At 42.4% G+C, this 25,605-nt stretch overlaps 1 protein-coding gene across 5 annotated transcripts in view; it reads left to right on the top strand.

Moving 5' to 3' along the window:
- KIF23 (kinesin family member 23) overlaps positions 1 to 23,074 on the top strand; it is a 36,166-nt gene extending 13,092 nt beyond the window's left edge. The window contains exons 7-24 of one of the 5 annotated variants that reach the window (XM_085878628.1): positions 29 to 193; positions 369 to 419; positions 710 to 822; positions 2,572 to 2,693; positions 2,801 to 2,903; positions 3,400 to 3,479; positions 11,426 to 11,545; positions 11,702 to 11,870; positions 12,052 to 12,204; positions 12,669 to 12,835; positions 14,374 to 14,547; positions 14,638 to 14,805; positions 15,519 to 15,671; positions 16,483 to 16,716; positions 21,984 to 22,072; positions 22,189 to 22,264; positions 22,348 to 22,418; positions 22,531 to 23,074. In XM_085878628.1, coding sequence (XP_085734754.1) covers positions 29 to 193; positions 369 to 419; positions 710 to 822; positions 2,572 to 2,693; positions 2,801 to 2,903; positions 3,400 to 3,479; positions 11,426 to 11,545; positions 11,702 to 11,870; positions 12,052 to 12,204; positions 12,669 to 12,835; positions 14,374 to 14,547; positions 14,638 to 14,805; positions 15,519 to 15,671; positions 16,483 to 16,716; positions 21,984 to 22,072; positions 22,189 to 22,264; positions 22,348 to 22,418; positions 22,531 to 22,546 — 2,224 coding nt within the window. In that variant the 3' untranslated portion in view covers positions 22,547 to 23,074. Of the gene's footprint in view, positions 1 to 28; positions 194 to 368; positions 420 to 709; positions 823 to 2,571; positions 2,694 to 2,800; positions 2,904 to 3,399; positions 3,480 to 11,425; positions 11,546 to 11,701; positions 11,871 to 12,051; positions 12,205 to 12,668; positions 12,836 to 14,373; positions 14,548 to 14,637; positions 14,806 to 15,428; positions 15,672 to 16,482; positions 16,717 to 21,983; positions 22,073 to 22,188; positions 22,265 to 22,347; positions 22,419 to 22,530 lie in introns of all 5 variants that reach the window. The other 4 variants (XM_085878626.1, XM_085878627.1, XM_085878629.1 and 1 more) reach the window with 4 other exon arrangements.
- Positions 23,075 to 25,605: the final 2,531 nt, after the last annotated feature.

Below are 25,605 nucleotides of genomic sequence, written 5' to 3'. Positions count from 1 at the left end.
CACGTGCGATGGTTGTTTGCGTGCGCAGGTCGAAGGCAGACAGCGACTTTTCCGGGATCACAGTGGACGAGCCATGCAAGGTGGACTCCATAGATGAGGAGAGCTCGTACAGTGTGTTCGTGTCCTACGTGGAGATTTACAATAATTACATCTACGACCTTTTAGATGACACCACAGATCCCATAAAACCAAAGTGAGTGAGTGAGTGGGTGGTTGAGTGGTGTCCATAGTTTACATCAAATGTATATGAAGTATAAACTGTTTTCTCGGGAAAACTTGTCTCGTGTGTCAAAGGGGAGGGGTAGGTGTTGGTTGAGGAGAAAATTAGATGCCGTTACCTCTTGTCTTGTTACTTGTCCCTTCACTAGGTGGACCGGTTGCACCACTTCCACGAGCTCTGTGCGGCCTGCTGAGTTTGTGTATGTCCTATCAGGAGGAATTGGAATGGGGAGGGGGTTGGGATTGGTTGGGAGTTGCGAGCTACGTGTACAAACCTCATCTACTTTTTCTCCAACCATTTTTATTTGCATTTTCCTTTCTCTTTCGTAAAGTTTGTTCATTTTGCAGTGAACCAACACCACGCACAATTTTCCATTTTTAAATTTTATTTTATTTTTTTGCTCTGGGAGTCATTTTAATGGTTGAGGAGGTTTATGTCTGGTGCTTTGTGAAGTGGAGTGTTATTTCCCCCTCCTTCATGCTTTTTCAGACCACCCCAGGCCAAGTTCCTCAGGGAGGATTGTAACCACAATATGTATGTGGCTGGGTGCATTGAGGTTGAGGTGAAATCTATGGAGGATGCTATCGAAGTGTTTTGGCGAGGTAACTTTTTTTTATTTTTATTTTGTAATTATTATTGAATGAAATGGTGTTTTTGTAATTAATCTTCTCGGCAAAGTCATAATCCCTCGTAATTTGCAATTGGTCACCGGCTTTAACCAGTGACCAACACAAACTTTTTTTTTTTTTTATTACGGACCCCAGGCATTAAAAAGCTTACATACAGTATATCAACCAAACGGTTTCAAATGGAGCAGATCGGCACCTTTACAGCGTTGAAATTGCATCAGGTGTGATAAATAAATGTGAATTGTTGCTCTCGACTTGCTGGCTCAATGACAGAAGACACCATTTTCATTTTTTTACCAACTCCATCCCTGACCCATTTAGAATCCCGTGCGAGTACGGGCAACTTGCTCGTGAAATGTAACTTTATTTTTGCGTTTGAGGCAGAGTATCCAATTCTGAATCGGTTTTTCGCTAGGCCCCGCCCACCTGGTGATGACACCTGCAAAGCAGTTTTAAAGCTAGTAACTTGTCCAAACGTGTCAAGCTTTTATCCAGAAAGTGGATGCATGGGGTGCCCGAGGACATGAGTGTTCACATGGCCACTGAAGTACTGACCATGCGTCCTACCGATTTTGGTATTGCTCGCCTTCAAAGAAGACGTTTGAAAGTTATTTTCTGCTTTAATTGAGGTTCTGTTGGATCTGAGATGGAGACTTAATTCCTTTGGTACCAGGTCTCTTCGGAGAATCCTTTGCTATCGCTGGTCGGACTTTGTGTCCAACGAGCGGTTTCTGAGAGAGACTCAAATGAGATTTGTTTCCTGCGTGGTCCGTGAGCGTCAACTGCAGCTGTATGGACATGTGGCTCATTTTCCTGACGTTGATCCTGCTCAACAGATTCTCTCAGCGAGGGAGCCTCGTGAGTGAAAGAGGCCAAATGGGCTGACCTCGTGCCTCGTGGTTGCAGCAGGTTGAACGGCATCTCAACGATTTAGGGATGGTTAGACAGAGGCCCCTGGAGTACCCGCAGAAAGTGGATGCAGCGACGCACTGCTCCAGCGCATGCTCCCATACCTGACCTGACCTGATGATCCCCTCGTGATACTTGCCATTTTTTATTCGTTTTTTTTTTTTTTTTTCTGGAATCCCAAGAATAATTTCTGTGATTATTGGCTACTCTTGGAAATTTATTATTATTATTTTTTTTTTTTAAATACAGGCTTGTGACCTTGGTATGGGCCTTTGGGTAGTTACCCTCGCCAGAGAGGGTATTGCATTCAGGTCTGTTTGGCTGTGTCCGTCCACACATAATGTGCTATCGTATGCCACAAACACCACCTGGTGGTAGCCAGTAATTACGCATTATCTTCAACTGAGTACCTCTATTAAAGTATGCACAACAAGAATGTGAGTACATCTGCAAAGTACATACTATTGGTGCGATTGTCTACAAAGTATGTGTTATTAAGAACGCCAGAGCATTTATAAAGTACATATGTATGTCCATAAAGATGCATACGATTGGAATGTGAATCTATACCATTAAACCAAAAAGGTCTGTTTGCTCTATTAACATAAAAAACTGTCATCAATGCATTGTCTACACACCACCCACACCGATTGCCCTTTGTAGTTTTGAAGTGCGTCGGATCCTCAAATAAGAGGTTTATCACGAGATCTGCAACTTAGAATTCAAGTTTACTGAGCAGGAATGATTTTTGGACATTGTTGGAGCAGTTTGAGGTTTCGTACCATTTCTTTTTCTTTTTCCTCTCCTCTAAAGGGCAGAAGCGGCGACGCGTGGCTAACACGCAGCTTAATCGAGAGTCCAGCCGATCGCACAGCACATTCCTGGTGCGCCTGGCTCAGGTCCCCCTGGACTCTGACGGTGATACCTTGCTTCAGGTCTGCACTGTCTTATTACTGGTTGGGGGCCCTGGCTCAAATGGCTGTCACTGACTGTTTATTTTTATTTTTAAAACGATTTACTTTTTCCTGCTTTCATTTTCCAGGACAAGACGTTCATCACCGTGAGCCAGCTGGCTCTTGTGGACTTGGCGGGAAGTGAGCGCACGACCCGGACGAAAGCAGAAGGCAGCAGACTTCGTGAGGCTGGTGAGCGTGTGTGTGTGTGTGTGTGTGTGTGTGTGCGTGCGTGTGCGTGTGCGTGTGCGTGTGCGTGTGCGTGTGCGTGCGCGTGTGCGTGCGCGTGCGCGTGTGCGTGCGCGTGCACGTGCGCGTGTGCGTGTGCGCGCGCGTGTTGTAATGTGTTTTGAGGATTCGCTCTGTTCCTTCGTGGATTTTTTTTTTCTTTCCATTTATCCATCCACCTCCGATCATGCCAGTCTTTTCAAGTTAAAATGTACTTTAATGCTTGTTCGTTTGGTTTGAATGCCACTTCAAACGAGCGGTTGCATGTTGCTCTAGACTCGAGAGGAATGATTCAATAACGTCGTATCTCGGTGTGTTGCATTGCTATCTCATTGCTTCTGAACAACCTCTCTGATTTGCTCTGTTTCATTTCCCTCCCCCTTCTCCAATTTTATCACTCGGTTTCACTTTGCTCTGATTTTGAAATTAAGTATTTTTACTTGTTTTTTTTTTTTTCCAGGGAGTATTAACACTTCCTTGATGACATTAAGGACCTGCATTGAAATATTGAGAGATAACCAGTTACTTGGCATGAACAAGGTTTGTTTGACACTTTTGTGGTGTGCTGTTATTATTATTATTATTATTATTATTATTAATAATATTGCTATTTATTTATTTTTTACATGACATTTTGTTTATTTGTGATGGGCAGTGTGCATTTAGCTAATTTTGGAAACTATTACTTCATACCTTAATTCTCTTTGCCAGTAAGGTGATTTGCCTGACAGGATGAACGATACTGTCTGTCGACTTTTACTCGACAACTTTCTCTGCTGTTTTTATTTTGAGGGCCAGTTACCTTTTATCCGCTTTCTGAAGGGTGGGGGGTGGGGGGGTTGTTAATTTGCATAACCAGAAGTCACGTATGTGGAAATAACCTGGATATTTTCCTGTCATTAAATAAAGTAATTGCAGTACTTTGTGTGTGTGGTTGGAATGTATTTTGGTATATGAATTGGATGTGCTATAGAATGATTGTGAGTTTAAAAGCAATATGTTACTGTAATCTGGCACAATATACCTGGTGTTGGCTTGATGGTTAGGGTGGTGAGCTTGGAATCCTAGGATCCTGAGTTCAAATCCTCCTTGGCTGTTGAATTAATAACAGGTGGGGTTGACTCTGCCTGTCATCCTTCCGAGGTCGGCAAAATGAGTGCCAGCTTGCTTGTATACAGTGTCGGAGTGGCGATCCATCCAGGATTGTGCCCAATAGCCAAGGAGACTGCTGAGGCAGCACCAACGCTCTGCACAGAGTATGGTCCCGATGGATGTACTCTGGCACTGTAATTGTGCCCTGCAGCGACTGTACCATAATTGAAATATCTGCTATTGCCCCTGTGGCGATTATTCCTTTCAGTATGCTGGTTAGGATAATGATCCTTAAAGCAGTACAAAATAAATCCCACTCGCATTAAAAATGCAATGACGTGTTGTAAATGAAGTCCAGCTGATGATTACTCCTTCGTATTTTCTCCAGCGGTTGGTGCAGAAGGAAGGATTTAATGGCACTGAGCCGCTGCGGCTTTAAAATGGCGAGCAGAAGAGACTCGTTCGTTGTCGTCGTCGTTTAGCCAAACAAACAATCCACTTTACTCACTAGTCTTTGTAATGTCGAACAAAAATCACAATTAAACTAGAACTACGTTGTCGATGGCACACCATCGCATATTCCCACGCGCACTGCCTTGTCCCATTAACGCTCAGTGAAATTTTATCTTGCAAAATGGATTGACTATTCTTTTCTATTTGATGTGCTTTATGACCAAAGACTTACTATGTTTACTAAATCAGAAGTCATTGCAAGCATGTCAACATTTCATGAAACATTAATTTAACACTGTCCAGCAATATAGAACTGTGCATCAATTTAATCGTAGGAATGAACTGTGTACAATATTAATTATAATAAAAAAAAATCAACCCCCTTGACCCCACCCCTCTGTCCATGCCCCTAGGGGTCAGATCAAAAATCCGACAGTGTTGTGCACTTCCCCATACATATATTTACTATGTCCCAAAGTTTCAAATTCCTATCTCAAACGGTGTAGGAGGAGCAATTTTGACCCCCTATCCCCCTAAGCAGCCCCTACCCCCCTTCCCCCAAACACCCTCTGATCATCATGTGTTTTATAAAATATGTTGTTGAATGTATAACTCGTGAATATGTTTGATTTAAAATTCTAAAAAACAAGTCTGGAGACTGCAATGGTTCACGAGCGGTATTTGACGATGTAGATTGTTTCAGAAGTCAAGGATGCGACAATGTGATAATGTTTGACCAAGTTATAAAAATGATCAACATGATGTGGTACGAGTGACAGGTTTGTTAGCTGCAAAATGTCAAAAACCCGGTTTCGTTCAACTTTTAAAATTTGACCTTTGCATAACCTTAAAAGGTCACAAAACAATGTTGTGGAAACAGGATACGTGCTATAGCTTATTGGAGTTAGTTCGTCGAAGAAGGTCGAAAACCCGGTTCGATTCCCACAACTTTGAAAATTTGACCTTTGTGAACTTTACAGGTCAAGGATTATGTGACGTTTGGTGCAAAACTTCCTCTGGAACATTCCAGGAACAATATAATGTCATATATAGGCTCTATGGCATTTCGCACTCCTCGGATTATCCATACTTTGATGACATCAGCGTAAAAACAAGCTTGAAGGGGGTGCCATGGGCAAGGTGTTCGAGATAGAGCGAAATGGTTTCAAGACTTTTGATGGGGAATGACCTCAAGATTATGCATAAAAAATATTGTCATCTTTGCTCTCAACGTTTGGGCGGTCGTATGATTTTTATGTCAAAATTCGAAATTTTCTAAGTTTGTGACCTTGACCTTGGGACGAAAATGAAAAATCGAGCTCCGTGGGGCTATGCCGGTGCCATTGGGCTAACCAAATACCGAAACCCCTGCCAGATTCGACAAACCCCCTCGGAGGAGATGCAAGTTGAAATAGGCTACCCCCTAAAAACACGTTTTTTTTTGGGCGTGGCTCCGCCTATAATGGGCGCATCACACCCATTCTCAGGAAAACACAACGAGATCATGATATAAACCTCCCATCAAAATTTTATCAGGATCGGATCAAAACCCACGGAGCTATGCTCGGGACACACAGACAGACACACAGACAGACACACACACACACACACACACACCAATAACGAATATAGTGGTCGCTTACTTTTTCGTGAACCAATATATATATATATATATATATATATATATATATATATATATATATATATATATATATATATATATATATATATATATATATATATATATATATATATATATAATATAGATATTTTTTTTAATCGGCCCCGATGACCCCACCCTCTCTGGCCTGGCCCCTAGGGGTCATATCAAAAATCCGACAGTGTTGTGCACTTCCCCATACATATATCTACTATGTCCCAAAGTTTCAAGTTTCCATTTCAAATGGTGTAGGAGGAGTTACAGGGTAAGACAGACGTACGGACGGCGGAGACAATCGCAATATTCCCGCTTTTCTTAAAGCGTGGGAATAATAATGACATGGTGAGTGACTCATGACTAAGGATGAGAAAAAGTTTGAAAGCAAAGGCACGCGAGCTTCTAACATGTCGTGATGACGAGCTCTCGTTTGTACTGGTGTTCCGGCATCCCATGTGTTGATTGGCTCTCTGGAAGGATGCTACTGAATGGCTACTAGAGTTCACATGTTTACTTTATTACAAACTAGCAAATACAACCCGTTGCTTCTCTGACAGGAGTGTTAAGGGGATTGGGTGGGCGGGGGGAGTTGAGAGGAGGAAGGGGAAGGTGGGGGGGTTAAGTTAAGTTAAGAGGGGAGAGCAAGGAAGGGAGGCGGGGGTAGCTGGGGAGAGCTATGCCTCACCAAACGTGTGTGTGAAGAAGATGGAAAAAAAATAATAGAAAGAGGTTGGAGGTGGGGTTAGTAAGGAGAATGATATGTTATGCCTAATGACTACACACACACACACACACACACACACACACACACACACACACACACACACACACACACACACACACACACACACACACACACACACACACACACACACACACACACACACACGCATACACACACACACACACACACACACACACACACACACACACACACACACACACACACACACACACACACACACACACACACACACACACACACACACACACACACACACACACACAACAAACTCGTCTCAGAACAGCTAGACACACAATGACACAACAGATTTTATAATGTAATCTGCTGGCACATCTGCAAAATCTCTGATGTCCCAGTTCCACAAAATTTGAGGAAACATGAACCAAAAGTAATCACAGAAAACATGGAAGTACCTGCCGCTCACATACGACCTTATCCCATTGAGCGTGAACATCGAAAACAAAGCGTTGCGACCAGATATCATGCTTGGTTACAAAAACAAAGAGAAGAAGCCATTGCTATAATTGAGGTGTTAATACCAGTCGTGATTTTGGACTAATCGATGCAGAAATCAAGAAAATGACAAAACGCCAAGACCTCAAGAATGAAGTGAGAAGATCCTGGAAGCTGAAGAATGCCAAAGTTGTACCAGTGATAGCTGGACCTGCAAGAATGATGACAAAACCTCACACAGATATTAAACATATGGCAATACCCCTGGGCACTCACCTGGTAGTAGCTGGATGACCCACAAAATATATAATGGAGAAGAAAGTAAATACTGTTAGATTTTTTTTTTTCTGCCGTGAACAAACCTTGGTACATCACGGGTGATAAAGGTAATGGTCAAGATTCTTTGGAATTTGTGTGGTTTTAGAAAAGGAAGCAAATGCATATTTTGGGGGGGAACCCCTCTTAAAATCCCTTGGAGCCCTTTTCTCGTGTCATGAACAAACTTTGGTACGTCATGAGTGATGAAGGTTGTAGTGAAGTTTCATTGAAATCGTGTCCATTTCTGAGAAGAAAGCAAATACCTCTTTGTTGGGGCAGCCCTCTTCCCCGCCCCCCCCAAACTCCCTCTGTGGACCCCTTCAGACCCCATTTTTGGTGTTCATGCCATCACTGGTGATGAAGGTTATGGTCAAATTTCAATGAAATCATATATGTAGTTTCTGAAAAGAAGTTGCAAGTATTTGTGGAAGGACGGATGGACGACGCGCCATCCCATAAGCTCCCCAGAACTACTTTACAGGTGAGATTAAAAACCTTCCCTGGGAATATTATTACAAACTAGCTCCAGTTGGAAGCTGTCCAGGGCTCAGCAATGATCCTGAAGAGAGCCCTCGGCACAAAACTTTGAGAACATAAAACTTCACAGCTTGGTCCATGAATTGTGACCCCTTACTGAAATGAAGGTGGATGCTTTCAGCCCACCCTGGGAGGACTCTATTTCATTCTGGAACCCGCATATGTACAGTAGACACACACACACTTTGAGACCTGGGTCTTTCAAAACCAACAACTTGTACATGCAGTGACCTTTGCACCCCACCGGTCGGCTTCAAATCTGATTCATACATGCTACGATCCCCTCAACAGGGGTGAAAGGTGGGGAACCAGGAGGAGGGTTGGTAGAGAGAGGGGGTGGGGTACAGTTGGTAGGGAGAGGGGTGAGGGATTCTGGCGGATATGACACCCAGTTTATCATCCATCCGAGAGATGACACACACAGTGATGAATCACCTGGCCTGTGAAACACCAGGATGACAGTTTCGAGCTGGGTTCAGATTCTAATTCAGGCTCCACAGCGAGCATGCGTACCTCTCGGCATTCCTGCCGTGATGTGGCGATTCCTTACTTCAGAACTGAAAAGTGTTTGTTGTTTGTTTTTTCTCATTGTGATCATATAATTTATTTTGCCTTCCTACCTCCAGTGTAGCACCACGGTATCGCAATTGAATGTTGAAGAGCGTGCCAAGTAGCTTTACCACGCAATTGACGAAACGTTTGAAGACACTTTTAAAAGCGAAACGTTTAATTTCCTCCGCTACCAAAGGTGAAGGAGATAATGACTTCACCCCCTCTCTGTCTGGTTGTTTGTGTGCAGGATATCTCAAAAAGTTGTGAATGGATCCAGATGAATTTTTGTGGGCAGGTTGGGTGTGTAGCAAAGACGAATTTATTCAATTTTGATGTTGATCTGAATCCGTATCTGGATACGAGAATTATTTAAAGTGATTCTTCACCATTGAGAGATCGGGCCAAAAACGATATAGTACTGTATAGCATGATATTTCAAAAATGTAATGGCCCGATATGTTCTAATGGATGAGGCATTGCATGGTGGGGGTACGTGCTCTATTGAGTGCCCTTCTCGTTTTTATTTGTATTTCTCTATCCCGAAGTGACAGGTCGTATAACGTCGTCAAAAACGGGAAACGTTATGGAAAATAAATTTCACATTTTCAGCGAGGCAGCCACCGCCTGTTGCACCGCAGAACAAAACGTGGCCAATGCAGGCGAATAGCCCTGACCTCTTTTCAAGTCTATCTATATACAGCATTCAGTGACGGTGCGAATATTGTAGAGCACTGGTTTAAGCACTCAAATGAAACGGTTGATAAGAAGCGGCACCCTTGGCACAAATTTGGCAATCACCGACCGTCGTATTAAACATGCACCTCTCGGAGATGCCCGAAATGTCAAATATGTCCAAATTGGACAAATTAGCTCTTTTTCTAGGAGTTGGAACTGCTTGTAAGTTTGATTCTGGAACTTAAATTTAGTAATTCTCCTTAATTTAAGAGATACTCATGGTGATCGCATGTGCGGAAATGAACTAAAGCAACGAATGTTGACCTCTCCGGGCGTTTATAAGCATTGCAATGTACGCAGCCATTCGTAGCTATGATGAACAGGTATTCGATAATATGAGTGAGCAAAGTGGGGGGAAAAAAAAACTTTAAGAAATCTTTGCGGCCTGTTCCAAGTCAAGGCAAGGTTGAGCAGCCCAAAAAAACATGGTGGCTTCAGACCCCAACGAGGTTACCGAGGAAACGCCTTCAGACCTCAGAGCATGATGTGGCCACAGATCACCTGATGAAGGATATAATTAAATAAGGCCGTTAATTATCTTCAAAAGGGGTGTTTTAATGAACCCAAACATCCTATTTTCATTCTTGGAGTTTTCTTGGTGTGCATGTAAAGTTTCAGGCTACTCGGTTTTATGATTTTGGAGTTATGAAGGACACTCACACTCTCACACATTCACACACAAAAAAAGAATTAACGAGTCGCTACATCCCCAATCCCTATACTTCACTGGTTTAGAATTGCAGACTTGCTCTTTATCCTTTTAGAGGACTAGTGGGCCCGTTGGTCCATTGGACCAAATTTTCATTGGTCTTCATGGCCTTGTAGCATACCTGACCTGCTTGCCATACTGCTTGAGCATTAGCTTGCCTTTTCACCAAGTCCAGATGAGCTTCCAAGGCCAGTGTGGGATTGTGTGTTTGTTGTTATTGCCAAATGATACTACTATTATTATAATTAATATTATTAGTGTTCATTAATATATGCTTTGTTACCATGTGTTTCATTATTATTGTTTATTTTTGTAATTGGAATACCATGGAAGAACCTATAATGCTGATCTATACACCTTCACATGGTGTGCACTTAAAACATGAGAATTCTTCTGGTTTCCTTGTAGTTAATTAGACTCATGACGACCATTTCAGTGGATCACACTCAACATCAGAAAGTTCCAACCTAGAACTCCACAAAAACATGCCATGCACACACCTCCATTTATAATGGATGCTCTGGTTTTGGAGCGCTGAATGCTCATTAAATTCACCTCCTCGCCGGCTAAGAACCTCTGCTGTGGTTCCATATTACATTGGAATGCCTTGGACATTTTAGTAATGTAGCAATAGTTGGGCTGGCCGAATGGCCGGGACGCTCCGAACCGGATTAAGGGTCTTTCTTCGCCTATCCGGGGTTCAATTAGAAAGCCGGGCAGTGCGACAGGTGCCTCGCCGGGATCCTAATCCAAGATGGAGCCCAAGTGGAGGTTCTTAGCCGGTGCGAATAACTCAAAACGATACCCATTGAATTATTTAATGTGCATTGAAACTTTGAGGAAAGAGAAAACTCGTACAAACAATTGTAATATCAGCTAATGCATGCAGGGAGTGTTACCATAATCAAGAATTGCTACTTAGATTGAGGTCAAGTGTCCCCCATGCGATTGATTTATATATGGTTGATGCAATGCAAACTTATCTGGAACCCGGCAAACTGAGTCACAGCTTGACAGTCTTCCCAATATTAAAGAGAAAGTCAACAATAACTGCTCGATGCATACTTAAAGATTATATTAAGTTGTCAGATAACTTTGGAGAATGGTTTGATTTGTGGTCTCGTGCTTATAAAATGTGCTCCTCCCACCCCCCCCCCCAACCTTTTGTTTGCTTATGGTAGAAGTCTATTGATTGGTGCAGGGTACTTCAAATGGCATCTTTACATTCTTGACAGATGGTCCCGTACCGAGAGGCGAAGCTGACACATTTATTTAAGAACTATTTCGACGGAGAAGGAACCGTCAAAATGATTATTTGTGTTGACCCCAAAACCGACGACTACGAGGAGACGCTGGTCAGTTTCACCTGCAGTTGTGCTTTACTATGTATCCCCATCATATTCACTATGGCACTTGAATATTTCACAACCTGAGTTTAACTTGCTATTGATGTAGTCTTTGTGGCCTAGTGTAACGTGTTAGTTTTTACTTATTTGTTTTTTAACTGACAGCATGTGATGCGTTTTGCTGAGCTCACACAAGAAGTCGAAGTGACTCGCCCCATGGATAAGCCAATTGTGGGCCTGACACCGGGCAGGCGAGGTCGTCACAATGCTCTGCGTGAAGAGCTGAGTCGCCGTCTTGAAGAACGTGGTGGGCCTGTGCAGGCCTTTTGTGGAGGTCTGTTCTGGTCTGTAACCAGCAATTTCTTTGCAATTAGGTTTTGAATGTTTAATTGTCTTCACATCCTCCCTGCCCCCCCCCCCCATTCCCTCTCCAACCTCCTTCTCTTCCTAAATGGGGTATGTGGCATGTTTGCATATGTGCATCCTTTTGCTTTACCTTGTCATTCATGTTTTAGGAGAGTTGGATATGAAGGTACATGAATTCCCACCATTCCCTTCACTTGAATTGACCGATGCAAATGACACAGTAACTCTGGCTCGTCTTATCGATTACCTGGAAGAACGGCAGAGACTGCGCCAGCTCGCGCAGGATGAGCTCTCCCGTGCACGTGAGTTTTAACCTCTCAGGTTTGTTCTGAAAAATGGATATTTTCACATTTCGTTCTCTGGTCGTGGTTTCTCAGGCGATGTGAGATCTGTGCTCCCTGATGTGAGAAAGTGGTATTGATCAAGTTTAGAATATTTTTGATTCATTTATTTTCTATTTTGACAATGATTTAAGGCTCATGGCAGAGCTTGTACTTTAATCACTTGCAGGGCACAGGCACCAGCGGACCCCCCCCCCCAATGTACTTTTGTATGAATTACTTTACTTGGCATTCTCGATGGGTGCATCTCGATCACCACAACTTCCCCTAAGTCATGTGACAGTATGGCTTCCATTTTAGCAAGAACTGTTTTTCTTAAATTCTAATTTCACAGAGTTTCTGTCGCGTACCTTGCTTGCCTTGGCTGTAGTTGTTTATTCCACGCCGTTTTCTGATCTGTAGAATATCATGGTCACTTTTCACAGAGGGGGTTTTTCGTGCCAAGTTGCTGGAGCTTGATCACGGCACACATGAGCAGCAAGCGACGGTGCAGCAACAGCGGCAGCGACTGGTTGAACAAGAACGCCTGGTCACATCTCAGAAGGCTGAGCTATGTCGACTTGAGAACAAGAACAAAACGCTTGAGTGCAAGGTGCGCAGTTCACAAGATACATTCTGCATGATGCATCGTCAGCTGTTGAGATCATCAGTAATTGCTTGATTTGAAAAATCTCAGAAAATGCATTTGCAGGGTTTGTACGGTTTGTGGACATCCTGGAAAGTCATGGAATTTCATTGACAGTCATGGAAAATCCTGGAAATTGAGAGCGAGTGTTTTCTGGGGGGGGGGGGGTTTTCAGAATAAATCAAATGTGTACAAACGAGTTACGTTCCCAAGAATCGTTTGTAAGTCTTTTGTTCCGTACTCTGAACGAAATTTCCCATTGACACGTCACGAAACTGCACTCAGGACAGCTCGACCAATGTCCTCACAGAATGGCACCAGCCATTTCTCTTTCAGTAAAATGATCCGTCTCTGTTAAAGCACCCTCTGTTTTGGGAACGTTCCCATTTTTTTCGACCAGAGTTGTGAAATGAGAATGTTATTTGTTAAATGTTGCTTCACCACGTACATATCATTGCATACGCATCACGAAGCAGCTCAGGACAGCTCGACCAATGTTCGACCGTAAAATGACACCACCAGCCGTTTCTCTTGCAGTAAAACGATATCTCTGCAAAAGCTCCCTCTACCTCGTCTCTTGGCACTCATTACGGAGGGCTGTTTTGAAAAAATAAAATAAAACGGACTCTGCGAATGGCAAACGAGGAGGGAATACAGTACACTGTTCAGCACATGTGCAGTAGAGTTAAAATGTATGTTTGTGTTTATGCACATCCCTAGAAGTTGTTTCTGGGACGCAGTTTGAAAGTTTTTATTTGTGATACTGGCATTGCAAGATAAAGGAAAACGCGTTTGTGATGATTGAATATTTCATAATATAAATTCAATGAAATGACGATAGTGCGATAAGCGAGCTCACACGGTAGCAGAGTCAAAGTTGGGTGAAATTGACGCATGCTCAGAACAACATGCCATTTTCGACCGACATGAAGAGCTGGGCCGGAAAGCCAGAGGACAAACAAGCTGCTGTCACGATGGCCAGGAAATGTATATTCAAGAAGGCCTAGCTTGGTCATCAGGACTACGCCAAATAGATTGAGCATGTACTGACCCAAAAGGGTACTGCTTTGTTCTTTACAGGCCTTCTGCATCTAGCCCACCACATTTTCATGTTGACAGTTACCTAATCTGTAATTCAACTGAAGCAGGATAGTGGTTGACTTAAAATCTTTGATACTTTTTATAATCCTGCTGATGTTTTGATTTCGTTGGTGAGTAAAATATGCCTGTGTGGGATCATGGAAAATCAGTCAAAGGTCATGGAAAAGTAATGGAAAGTCATGGAATTTCAGACACCCAAAAGTGTATGAACCGTGATGTATACTTTGCCTGCTGTTCTTGTTTTTATTTTTTTAACCAGAGCAAACTTGTCGTCGTCATCTATTTTCGAGAATGTTGAACCCTTCGTGTGGAAGCACCTCAACCTTGTTGTTGTTATTATTATTATTATTATTATTATTATTTTTTTTTTTTTGAAAGAATAAATGAGGTCCCATGTATTCTAGCTGGAGGTACTACAGAAGACCAATGCACTTCACGAAGATGGTAAGCGCCTTCTGCAACAGAAACTAGACGACGCAACTATGGAGTTGCAGCGACAGCGGTCAGAGCGGCAACGCTTGGATCACAGACTCCAAGGAGCCGTTACAGACACTGGGCACAAATGGGAGCGAGAATGTGTGAGTCCACTCACAGCACTTATTTCACTTATTGAGAATGTGACTGTTGTCGATTGCCCTCGAACGAGCCAAAGTAATCGCTCTTTGCAGGATCGTCGTGTCGCTGCCAAGCAAATGGAAATGCAGAACAAGCTTTGGGTGAAAGATGAGAAGCTAAAGCAACTGAAGGCTATTGTAACTGAGAACAAGGCAACGGAGAGGACACCTAGAAGTCGTGACCATCACAGAAAACGCGTCGCCTCGCCTCCTGCCGTTCCGGTGAGTTTTGGAGTGACTGCTTCTGCCCCTTTTTGGGCTTTTCTATTGGGGAGGGGGGGATTTTTATCCTCCACTTGATCGTGGTGGTGGTTGTATGGCAGCTTAGCTGCCGGGGTCGCTTACATTTCTTGAAGCGCGACTGTGACGCTGATGCAGTGCCCCTCTACCAGTGCACACTGGAACTGGTACTCATTTCGCCGACCTCGGAAGGATGACAGGCTGAGTCAACCCCTTAGTGTATTTATTAAGCGGACGACGGGGCTTGAACTCAGGACCCTAGGATCCCAAGCCACCCTAACCACTGAGCCAACACCAGGCTCACTTGATCATCATCGTGCATGTGTAATCCAAATGCTGAATTTTTATTTTTTTTCCTTCCATCTACTGAATTCAAATCTATGCATGTCATGGCTGCAATTCTTGCTTTACCTGTGTCCGGCAACATGCGTTGATTTGCAAGCGCTCAATCCTAGCATGCACATGAGGTGGCTTACCTGTATTTTGAGAAGGTAGGTTCAGTTAGGATTAGGGTGGGACAGGGACCTGCCTCATTGCTGGCTTTAGTCGAGGTTTTTGGGCCATGGACCGTTTTCGGCCACTCTATGTTCCTTGTGTGGCCATAGAGCGGAACCCAGGAATGGGGGGCACTGCCCACCCTGAGTCGCCGCTCTAACTCCTGCGACAGCATCAGCGTGGCGTCCTGTGTTACCCAGTGGGAGCAACGCGTCGAGCAGAATTGTACACCTCCCGCACAAAGCGTGGCACGTTCCACTCTCCGCTCTGGTTGGACGCCGCGTGCCAGACCGCGTGCTGGCTTGAGCACTGAGAAAATTCCTTCAAGGGGGAAGCACACTGAGAGGCAACAGGCAAGCTTGAAAGGCGTTGGGTCTTGAGTTTGCCGTCTGCTTCCTGATTTGCCAGGTTTCTTGCTTTGCACTAAAACCTGCTCATTGTTGATTCATTGCACTTTCTTTTTGACATTCTTCTTTGGACATTTTAATTGCACTAATGCTTCCCCCACCCCATGATTACCTTAATTTCTATCGCTTCTTTACTGGAGATTTTTGCATTTGATATGTGATCATGTGGAGATATTTTAGATTGGTTTTGACTTCCATTTTTGAACAATAAAGTTTTGTATTTTTGCTACCTTCAAATGCTTTATGTATACAAGTTACTTTGCTTTAAAGGTAGTCGTACTGCTGGGTTAACAAGGTGTAGTTTTATTCTTTGATATCCAAACCCCTTTGTATTTTAAATGTATTTAGTTGTATCGGAAAATGTATCCATGATTGACCCATTACAGAGTAAAGTAATGTTTAATCACAATCTTGTGGGGTGGGGTGTGCAGCGTTTTTAAAAAAAAAAAAAAACAGCCATGACCATTGATATCAGGAAACTTGCCCATCCCTGGAAAATAAATGTGTGAAACTGGCTGTAAACTACAAGTAACGAATGAGTTTTTCTCATGCGCGACCATACCTTAATAATTGGGTGTAAAACATTTTGTGAACTTCCCTCCCTCCTACGTTGCAATTTTGAAACTATGAACCTTGATTTTCATCTGGAGGGCATTGAGCATTGTTTGTTTTAGTATTATTAATTTATTTTACATTATTTTAGTTTGGAACAATGAATGGAGTTTTAAAGTGAGCATGGTGGTTTTGTGGTGCGCAGACTGTACCACCTGTGCCTATCTGCCACCGACGCTCGCAGTCAGCCAGCACTGAACGCTGGGCAGACCACAAGCCGACCAGCAGTGTGGCCACGGGCACCGTGCTGCAGCCGTTAATTGCAAATGCTATCACCATGTCCATGCCCACAGAGCAGGCGCTTGCAAAGTGTGACATGTACATGTTGACAGACCAGCAGCTCGCCTCTGATGGGGAGCTTGAAACTCGAATCATCAAGGTGGGTTGATGGTGTCCAAAATCGCTTTTCCTGTCCTATAGATGCCATCAGTTTTGGGTGAGCATGTACAGTATTGGAAATTATGGAAACTGAGGAAAAACTGGGTACAAAATCCAAATAACATGTGATATAATTGCCTCTAATGTGTAAAAATGAAATTGTCCACAGTAGTCTTGAATTTGTAAACTATGACAAGTATGGAGACTGTGATGGTTCACGAGCAATGTACACGGTTCGCCTTTTTTATTTTTTGACCTTTGAGGGGACGCCACGGGCAAACTGGCGGGAATCGGGAAAAACGTAAATGATGAAAGTTGTAGTACTCGAAGAGCACTACTTGCATACCAACTTTCATTGAAAACGGTTGAAAACCCTAGGAGCTCGATGCCCAATTTATTGATTTTTTTTTTTTTGACATTTTCGAAGTTTGTGACCTTGTGACCTTGACCTTGGGACGAAAATGAAAAATCGAGCTCCGTGGGGCTATGCAGGTGCCATTGGGCTAACAAAATACCGAAACCCTTGCCAGATTCGACAAACCCCTTCAGAGAAGATGTAACTTGAAACCGGCTACCCCCTAAAAACACTTTTTGGGCGTGGCTCCGCCCATAGTGGGCGCAGCACGCCCATTCTCTGGAAAATACAACAAGATCATGATACAAACCTCGTACCCTAATCTGATCAAAACCCATGGAGCTATGTTCGGGACAGATAGACAGACAGACACACACCCATAACGAATATAGTGGTCACTTACTGACTCGTGAACCAATTGGTTAGCATCCAACTAAAGTGCCGCATATACAAGTATCGGCAGGTGATGTTGATGTAATTTGGTGAATCCTTTCGCTCCTGGAAAGGAAATGACACATGCCATTCCTATATAAATCAGTTCTAGATTGTTCAGGTGACTTTATGACTGTGGTAGATTGTAGCCTGACTTTGTTTCAGAATGAGCTGTATATGGGACTGGAACTTAACAATTGCATCAGTAGAGGAAGAAAGGCCAAACTCTCATTGATGTGCACCTGGTATATAAATTAGGCTTTAGTATTTTTTTTTTATTTTTTATTTTTTTTTTTTTTTGATATGCCAGATATCGTTTTTGGCAATATTTTTCGATGGTGAAGAATTGTTTTTAAAAATTCTTGGAGCTAGATCTTCACCAAAAATCTAATTTTGTTCTTGTCACACACCCAGAACTTGTCCATAAAGTACAAATCCGTCCACAACTTTGAGATATCCTGTTCACAGACAGACTGGTTAAAACAAAACGTCCTCCCACCTTTGGCAGAGGGTAATAACATGGGGGCTGGGAGGATGGCTTTAGAGGTATGCACACATCTCTAAGCGGTCTGGTCGGGGTTCAAATATTGGCCTTTCTTCCAGAAAGTTGTTGAAATAAAAAAAAAAAAAAATTACAATCCACACATGTATTTCTTTTGTTTGCAGTGGAACAAAACAAAAAATGGCTGAAACAATCACTAAATCTTAGCTTATTCCACAAATCTTAAAGTGGCCTGGACAATATTATTGGCACCTTTTTTTTTTGAAGTTGTGAGATTTCAAGTAGGTGATTCTCCTTTATTTTGGAATTGAACTCACCTATGGTGAGTTGTATGTGGCAGGTGCTTGCAATATAAAAATCATTCATTCAACCAGTTTGAATGGAGAAAAGGAGTCATTCTGCTGTTTTGTGTCACTTTGTGTACCACAATGAGCATGGAGAAAAAGAATACCAGAGAATTGTCTGGGGTGATCAGACACAAGTTTGTAGCCAGGCATGGACAATCTCCAGAGACCTTGACATTCCTGTGTCCACCGTATGCAATGTTATCAGGAAGTTTAAGCCCATGGCACTGCACCCAACCTCCCTGAACGTGGCCGCAAGAGAATACTTTATCTAAGATTGTCGCGAAGGATTGTTCCAATGGTGGAGAAAGCACCTCGCGAAGCTGGCCTTCAGACACAAGGTTTGACAGTTTCAACTCACACCATCCATCGTCAACTCAATTAAAGGGGGTTCTATGGTAGGAGACCCAAGAGGACCCCACTGCTGAGAAAGAGATGTAAGAAAGCCCGACAGAAGTTTGCCAAAACGCACCTGAACAAGCCAAAATCCTTCTGTGAGAATGTCCTGTGGACAGATGAGACCAAATTAGAGCTTTTTGGAAAAGCACATCGCTATATTTACAGAGAACAAAATGAAGCCTTCAAAGAAAAGAACACCTTCCCTGCAGTCAAACATGGAGGAGGTTCAGTGATGTTTTGGGGTTGCTGTGCTGCCTCTGGCACTGGGTGCCTTGAATGTGTGCATGGCATCATGAAATCATGAGATTACCAAGGTATTTTGAAGTGCAATGTTGAACCCAGTGTCAGAAAGCTGGGTCTCTGTCGAAGGTCATGGGTCTTGCAGCAGGACAATGACCCCAAACACACTTCAAAAAGCACCCAGGAATGGTTCAAGATAAAACGATGGACTGTTCTGAAGTGGCCATCAATGAGTCCAGATCTAAATCCCATTGAGCATCTGTGGGGAGATCTGAAAACAGCAGTTGGGAGAAGGCACCCTTCAAATCTGGGAGAACTGGAGCAGTTTGCACAAGAAGAGTGGGCCACACTGCCAGTGGAGGTGTAGGAAGCTCATTCATGGCTATAGGAAGTGCTTCACTGCAGTTATTTTGTCCAAAGGATGTGCTACCAAATATTAAGTCGAGGGTGTCAATAATTTTGTCGATGCCATTTCTTTTTATTTTCTGATTTAAAAGGACATATTAAGTTCTGAGTCAAAAGCAAAGGTTCTGTTCTATCAACAGTGAAATAAAGAATTGTGGAGACCAAATACTTTCGTCAATTTCAACTTATTTTAAGAGAAAATTGTGTTATTTGAAAAAAGTGCAAGGGCATCCCATATGCTGGCATTAGTTGGTGGGCATTAAAGTTCCTACGTACTCCGGTGTCTTTCGCGAAGAGTCGGCGAGCTATCGTCGGAACTGTGAACAAATTCCAAATTCCTATCCTAATCTTAGTGGAACGTTAAGCCTGGCTAGCCAGTTCATGAAAGTTTTGAGCCAAGCTTCCCCCGACCAACCCCACAACACGTGGGAATAATTGTGGCCGTTGAATAATAATCTTGACAGACTGCCATCCGAAAAGTGTACATACATTACCTATGGAGTCTACACCCCCTTTCAATCTTTTCACCTTTTATTACTTTATAACCTGGAATTAAATTGCATTAAATCACAATTTTTTGCCTTTATTTACACATTGTAACCCACAACTACCAATTGAAAAACAAATTCTACAAATTTCACAAAATTGATTAAAAATACAAAACTAGAATGTCTTGGTTGGATACGTGTCCACACCCCTTATAATAGCAATTGTAAATTAACTTTGGTGTAACCAATTACCTTCAAAATCACACAAGTTAATTGGCCTCCATCTGTGTTGAATTGTAGTAATTCTGATTATTCCAGAATAAAATCAGCAGTTCCTGTAGGTTTTCTCTGCTGGGTGGAGCCTTTCACAGCAAAGACTCAACCATGAAAACCAAGGAGCTTTCAAAAGACCTCTGGGATAAAGTTGCAGAAAGGCAAAGATCAGGGGATGGGCATAAAAATATTTCAAAGGTCTTGAATATCCCTTGGAGCACAATCAAGACAACCATTAAGAAGTGGAAGGCGTATGGTACCGCAAAGATCGGGCTGTCCCTCCAAACTGGATGACCAAGCAAGGAGGAGACTGATCAGGAAAGCCACCAAGAGGCCAATGACAACTTTGAAAGAGCTACATGCCTTCATGGGAAAGCCTAGTCACTGTGTGCATGTGACAACAATATCGCAAGCACTCCACAAATCTGTCCTGCACAATCGAGTGGCAAGAGAGAAGCCATTACTCAAAAATGCCCACCTTGAGTCTCGTTTGAGGAGATGCAAAAAACGCCTCCAGAGGTTCTGAAGCCTCTTGGCAAAAAGTTTTGTGGTCTGACAAAACCTCGGTGGAACTTTTTGGCCAAAATGCAAAACATTATGTTTGGTGCAAACCCATCACAGCACATCACCAAAGAACACCATCCCAACTGTGAAACATGGTGGTGGCAGCATCATGTTATGAGAATGTTTGTCATCTGCAGGGACTGAGGCACTTGTCTGAGCAGAAAGGAAAATGGATGGAGCAAAATACAGAAAATTCTGAGAGGAAAACCTGCTGACCTCTACAAGATTGCTGAAATTGGGACAGTTCACCTTTCAGCTTGACAATGACTTAAGACACAGCCAAAGGAACAAAAAGACAAATGTCCTTGAATGGCCTATTCAGCTCCCTGACCTAAATCTAGTCGAAAATATATTGCATGACTTGAAGATTGCTGTCCATCAACACTCCCCACGCAACTTGACAGCTTGAACAGTTTTGTGCTGAAGAATGAGCAAATAATGCCCAATCAAGGTGTGCAAAGGTGGCAGAGACCTATCTTAACAGACTCACAGCTGTAAATGTTGTCAAAGGTGCTTCCGCCAAGTATTAACTCAGGGGGTGGACACTTATCCAACCAAGATATTCGAGTTTTGTATTTTTAATTAATTTTCTGAAACTTGTATAATTTGTTTTTCATTTGGAAGTTGTGGGTTATGATGTGTAAATAAAGTTGGAAAAAGTCTGATTTCATACAATTTAATTCCAGGCTATGAGGCAAGAAAAGGTGAAGAATTTGAAAACATTTGCAAGCACATCGCCATTGCTTTGCAACAATGGCACAGCAATAAAATACTCAATAAACCACACGTTGAGATCCATCCATCTCAGGAAACCTCCCCGTGCTCCTCCAGAGTAACTTTATCTGGACTTCGTTCCAGTTACCATCCTGCACTCAAAATCAATGAACACAAACTCGATTCAACTCAGGAACCATTCTGGCCACACTGCCACCTTGAACTTGACTATACACAACTTATTCACAACTTGCTTGACTTGTACAAATACAGACAACTATTTGACATTTCGTCTTTGCTCGATCTCTGTTGAAATCTGGTCAGAGTGGCTGACTCATTTTCGGCTGTTGGCTTTCAATGAGGACACCTGGGGCAACTGATGAGGATGATGCCCAGTTTTTTTCCTGTTTCCATAATTATTTATTATACTGCATGTAATATTTTCTCATTGATTGCACCAATATGTCTCAGTTGCTGGTGGGGGAAGGGTTTCTAAATTTGCACATTGCATTTGTTGAAAGTCACATGCATTCATTTTGCCATCATTTTCAGGGTGAGGTGTATAAAACACGGGGTGGTGGTCAGTCGGTCCAGTTTGTCGATATTGAGAAGCTGCGACAAGAAGCTCCACTAAGCACCAGGTTTGAAACCAAGCCCCAGTGCTTAAGTGGTGAATTTGCATTTCAGGTTCTTTGACATTGTGGATATTTTTGAGATGCTGAAGGCATACTTTATTTTTGTTTGAAAAAAAATGTAGGAAGCGCAAGTCTGACCCTTCTGCTCCAACTGACGACGGCAGCACAAAGTCCGAGTACACAGACATCGAAACCCGGGTACCGTTGGCTGTTCATGACATCTATCTTTAAATATTCTCTTGGGTTTTACATGGTATTAATTCTTTATGATGTAATTTCAGTGCTCAATGGCCATCGAGATGAAGGCCGGATCTACAATTGGTCCAAGTATACACCATCATGCTACTCCAAAGTGAGTGAACATAAACTACCACTTATTTAAACTTATTATTAACAACAACACTTCTCTCCTGTAAATAATCCTCATTTAACCTTTGTTGTTTTTTTTTGTTTTTCTCTCCCAGACGTCTAAAACCATAGACGCATCTTGCTCCAATGGTTGTGTTTGAACCGAGCTCTTCTGAGAAGAATTGCATAAATCACTGTACATAGAGCATTATGGAAAGTAAGACGAAATGCAAGTTAAGCAAAACTCCAAAGGAATGCTGAAAGTTGACCATTTCTACCGAGAGTCTGGGTACCAAGTTTAGTGTATTTATCATTGCCTTATAGTTGTCTCTCCAAAAATTATTTGAAGTTCAGATAACTATCTAATTTTAAACATATTTTGTAAAAGACTCAAATCTAAATACCAAGATTTCCAACAAGCTTTGCTGTCATTTTTCCCTTTGCACTTTATAAACAGGTCATGTTTGTGGTGATTTTTTTTTTTTAACCTTCCTTTAAGTAAGTGTTTTGAGTTTATATAGGGCAAATATATGCAGATGGTCATTCCTGTTTTTTATTGGTCCATTCACTGGAATGGCTCTACATGAGTGGTGCATTGTGGAAGATTGATGGCCATTAGAGGAACAGGATGTCAGAAATAAATGTGATCACTTTGTAACACTTTCATGCTTTATTATTACTTTTTTTTAATGTTGAAGGCTACAGGCATGGACTAAATAGTCCTCATCGAGGCCAAACCTTCGACAAAAGAACTGCATGAATAGAAAAGTAGTGAAAGATAGAATAGTCTAAGAGTTTTTGAGAAAGTAAAAAAAATCTGCATTTTGAAAAGGGGAAGGTCATAAGTGTTTGGGAAGACATGAGAAGGTAAAGAGTTCCAGGGTTTGGCAGTGGGGGGGAAGAAACAAACATCGTAACGGCCCACCCTTGAGTTGCCAACGGCCACACAATAATCATGTGATATAGTGGCTTGTCGAGTATTCCTTGGTCTTGCTAATGGTGGAGGTACACAAGCAGCAAGTTCTTGCGAGCAGAAACCAAAGTAACTGTCCTGTAAGTAATATCTGTAGAAAAGAGAAAGAGCTTACTTTGCAGCATTATTTGAGTGGGTCAAGCTTTGAGGTCATATTGGTGAAGTTGACAAGTCGAATAACTTTGGATTCAATTCTGTCCAGTAAGTATGTGGAGCTGAAACCTCCCCAGATGTGAGAGCAGTACTCTATACAAGGACAAATAAATCCTTTATATAGTTGGAGCAACTGTTCAGAGGAGAAGAATCTTCGACATCTGAATAGGACTCCTAGTTTCTTCGAGGCAGACTTAGCTATTTGAGTAATGTGTGGATTCCAGGATAAATTTGATGTTAGATTGATACCTAGTAGGTTTATTGTATCACATGGTGTAATTGTAGAGCTTTCAAAGGAGATTGGAGAGTTGAGAGGAGTTTCAGAGAGATAGATGGGAAGAAATTGAGCTTTTGAAACATTAAACTTAACTTGATTACATTTGCCCCACTGGGAGATCTTGTCCAAATCCGAATTTAAAGAGGTGGCTGTGATGAAACGAGATGTAGATCGAGTGATTGAAGACTGGGCAGAAGGGAAGACATGGAGGAATGTAATGTTGAATCATCAGCACACAAGTGCATTTGGTTATTTGTGGAAGAAAGAAGGTCGTTGATAAAAATAAGGAAGAGTGTTGGGGACAGAACGGAACCCTGAAATAAACCGCTGTTGATAGGGAAGGAGGTCAATGTTGAACCATCAACAATTAGGGAGATAGAGCGGTCGGAGAGGAAAGCTCAATATGAGAGAGCAGAGTGAAGGAGGAAAGCCGAAAGAGGGAAGCTTGGATATCAGAACCTGATGCCAAACTCTGTCAAAGGCTTTTAAGATATCAAGGCCTACAACAAAGGATTCCCCAAAGTCTCTCAAAGAAGAGGCCCAGACATTTGTAATGTAAGAAAGGATATCACCTGTAGATCTTGCCTTGCAGAAGCCATATTGGTGGTCAGATAGAAGACTGAGATTCAAGATGCTTGAGAAAATGGGAATTAAGAAGACATTCAAAGACTTTGGAAACAGTAGAAGTCAGAGCAATGGGGCGGTAGTTAGAAGGGTTTGAACGATCACCCTTCTTTAAAATAGGCTGTACTAAGGCATTTTTCCAGGTAAGAGGAAAAGTTTGGGTTTTTAAACAAAAACAAAACAAACGAGCAAGCACGGGTGCAAGTTCTGAAGCACATTCCTTCAAGACACGGGGAGGAATGCCATCTTGCCCGTAGGCCTTGCTTATGTCCAGAGAGAGTATTTTTTTTTCACTGCATGAAAAGAGATTATAGGGAGGGACATTGGATTGGTGAGGGGAGCATCAGAGGGAGATGGAATGTTGAAGTCATCCAGTGTGGAGTTAGAGGAGAAAAGAGAACTAAAAAGACTTACTTTATCGGTCAGAGAGACAGTGATAGTAACATCGGAACTGAAAAGTGAAGGAAAGGTAGAGCGACAGAAGTTGTTGGAGATACTTTTAGCTAAGGACCAGAAAGATCTATTAGTGGAAGAAGATGAGAGGTTGTCACATTTGTTTTGAATAAAGGAATGCTTCGCCTCATGAATAACATATTTGCAATGATTTCTGGGAGATATGAAAGCTGAATGCGAGTCGGATGAAGAATAATTTTTCCATGTCCGATATGCAACATCCCTTGCACCACAGAGTGAATGGCTGCAGAGCAGGAATTATTGAACTAAGAATTGGTCAGAGAAATATATTTGAAAGAGAAGGGGATATAAGCCTCCATTCCTGCAACAATAACCTCAGCTATACGTTCAGCAGAGATAGAGGAATCGCCCGAAGAGAGGCAGTAGTTTTTCCAGGGAAAGTCAGAGAAGAAGTTTCGTAAACCAGTCCAGTCAGAATTATTGAAATGCCAATACTGGTGTTTCATCGGAGCAGTCAGAGGAGAAGAAGTAGTGGTAAGTAAAGTGATGTTCACAAGATTGTGGTCAGAAGAACCAATTGGAGGTGAAATTGTGTAGTGATAATGCAATGGATTGGAAGTGAAGAATATATCCAAAGTATTGTTACGAATCTGGAAGCCATGAACACTCAACATACAGGTCATATAGAACAGTTATATCGGTAAGTATGTGTTTTTTAGTTAGGGTCCCCATCCCTCGTTTAAGGGGTGA

The sequence above is a fragment of the Eptatretus burgeri genome, chromosome 4 (assembly GCF_056783735.1).
Source record: "Eptatretus burgeri isolate ZD-2024b chromosome 4, Ebu_testis_v1, whole genome shotgun sequence".
NCBI lineage: Eukaryota > Metazoa > Chordata > Myxini > Myxiniformes > Myxinidae > Eptatretus > Eptatretus burgeri.
Note: the sequence above shows the minus strand (reverse complement) of the source record. Positions and strands in the feature narration are given on the sequence as shown.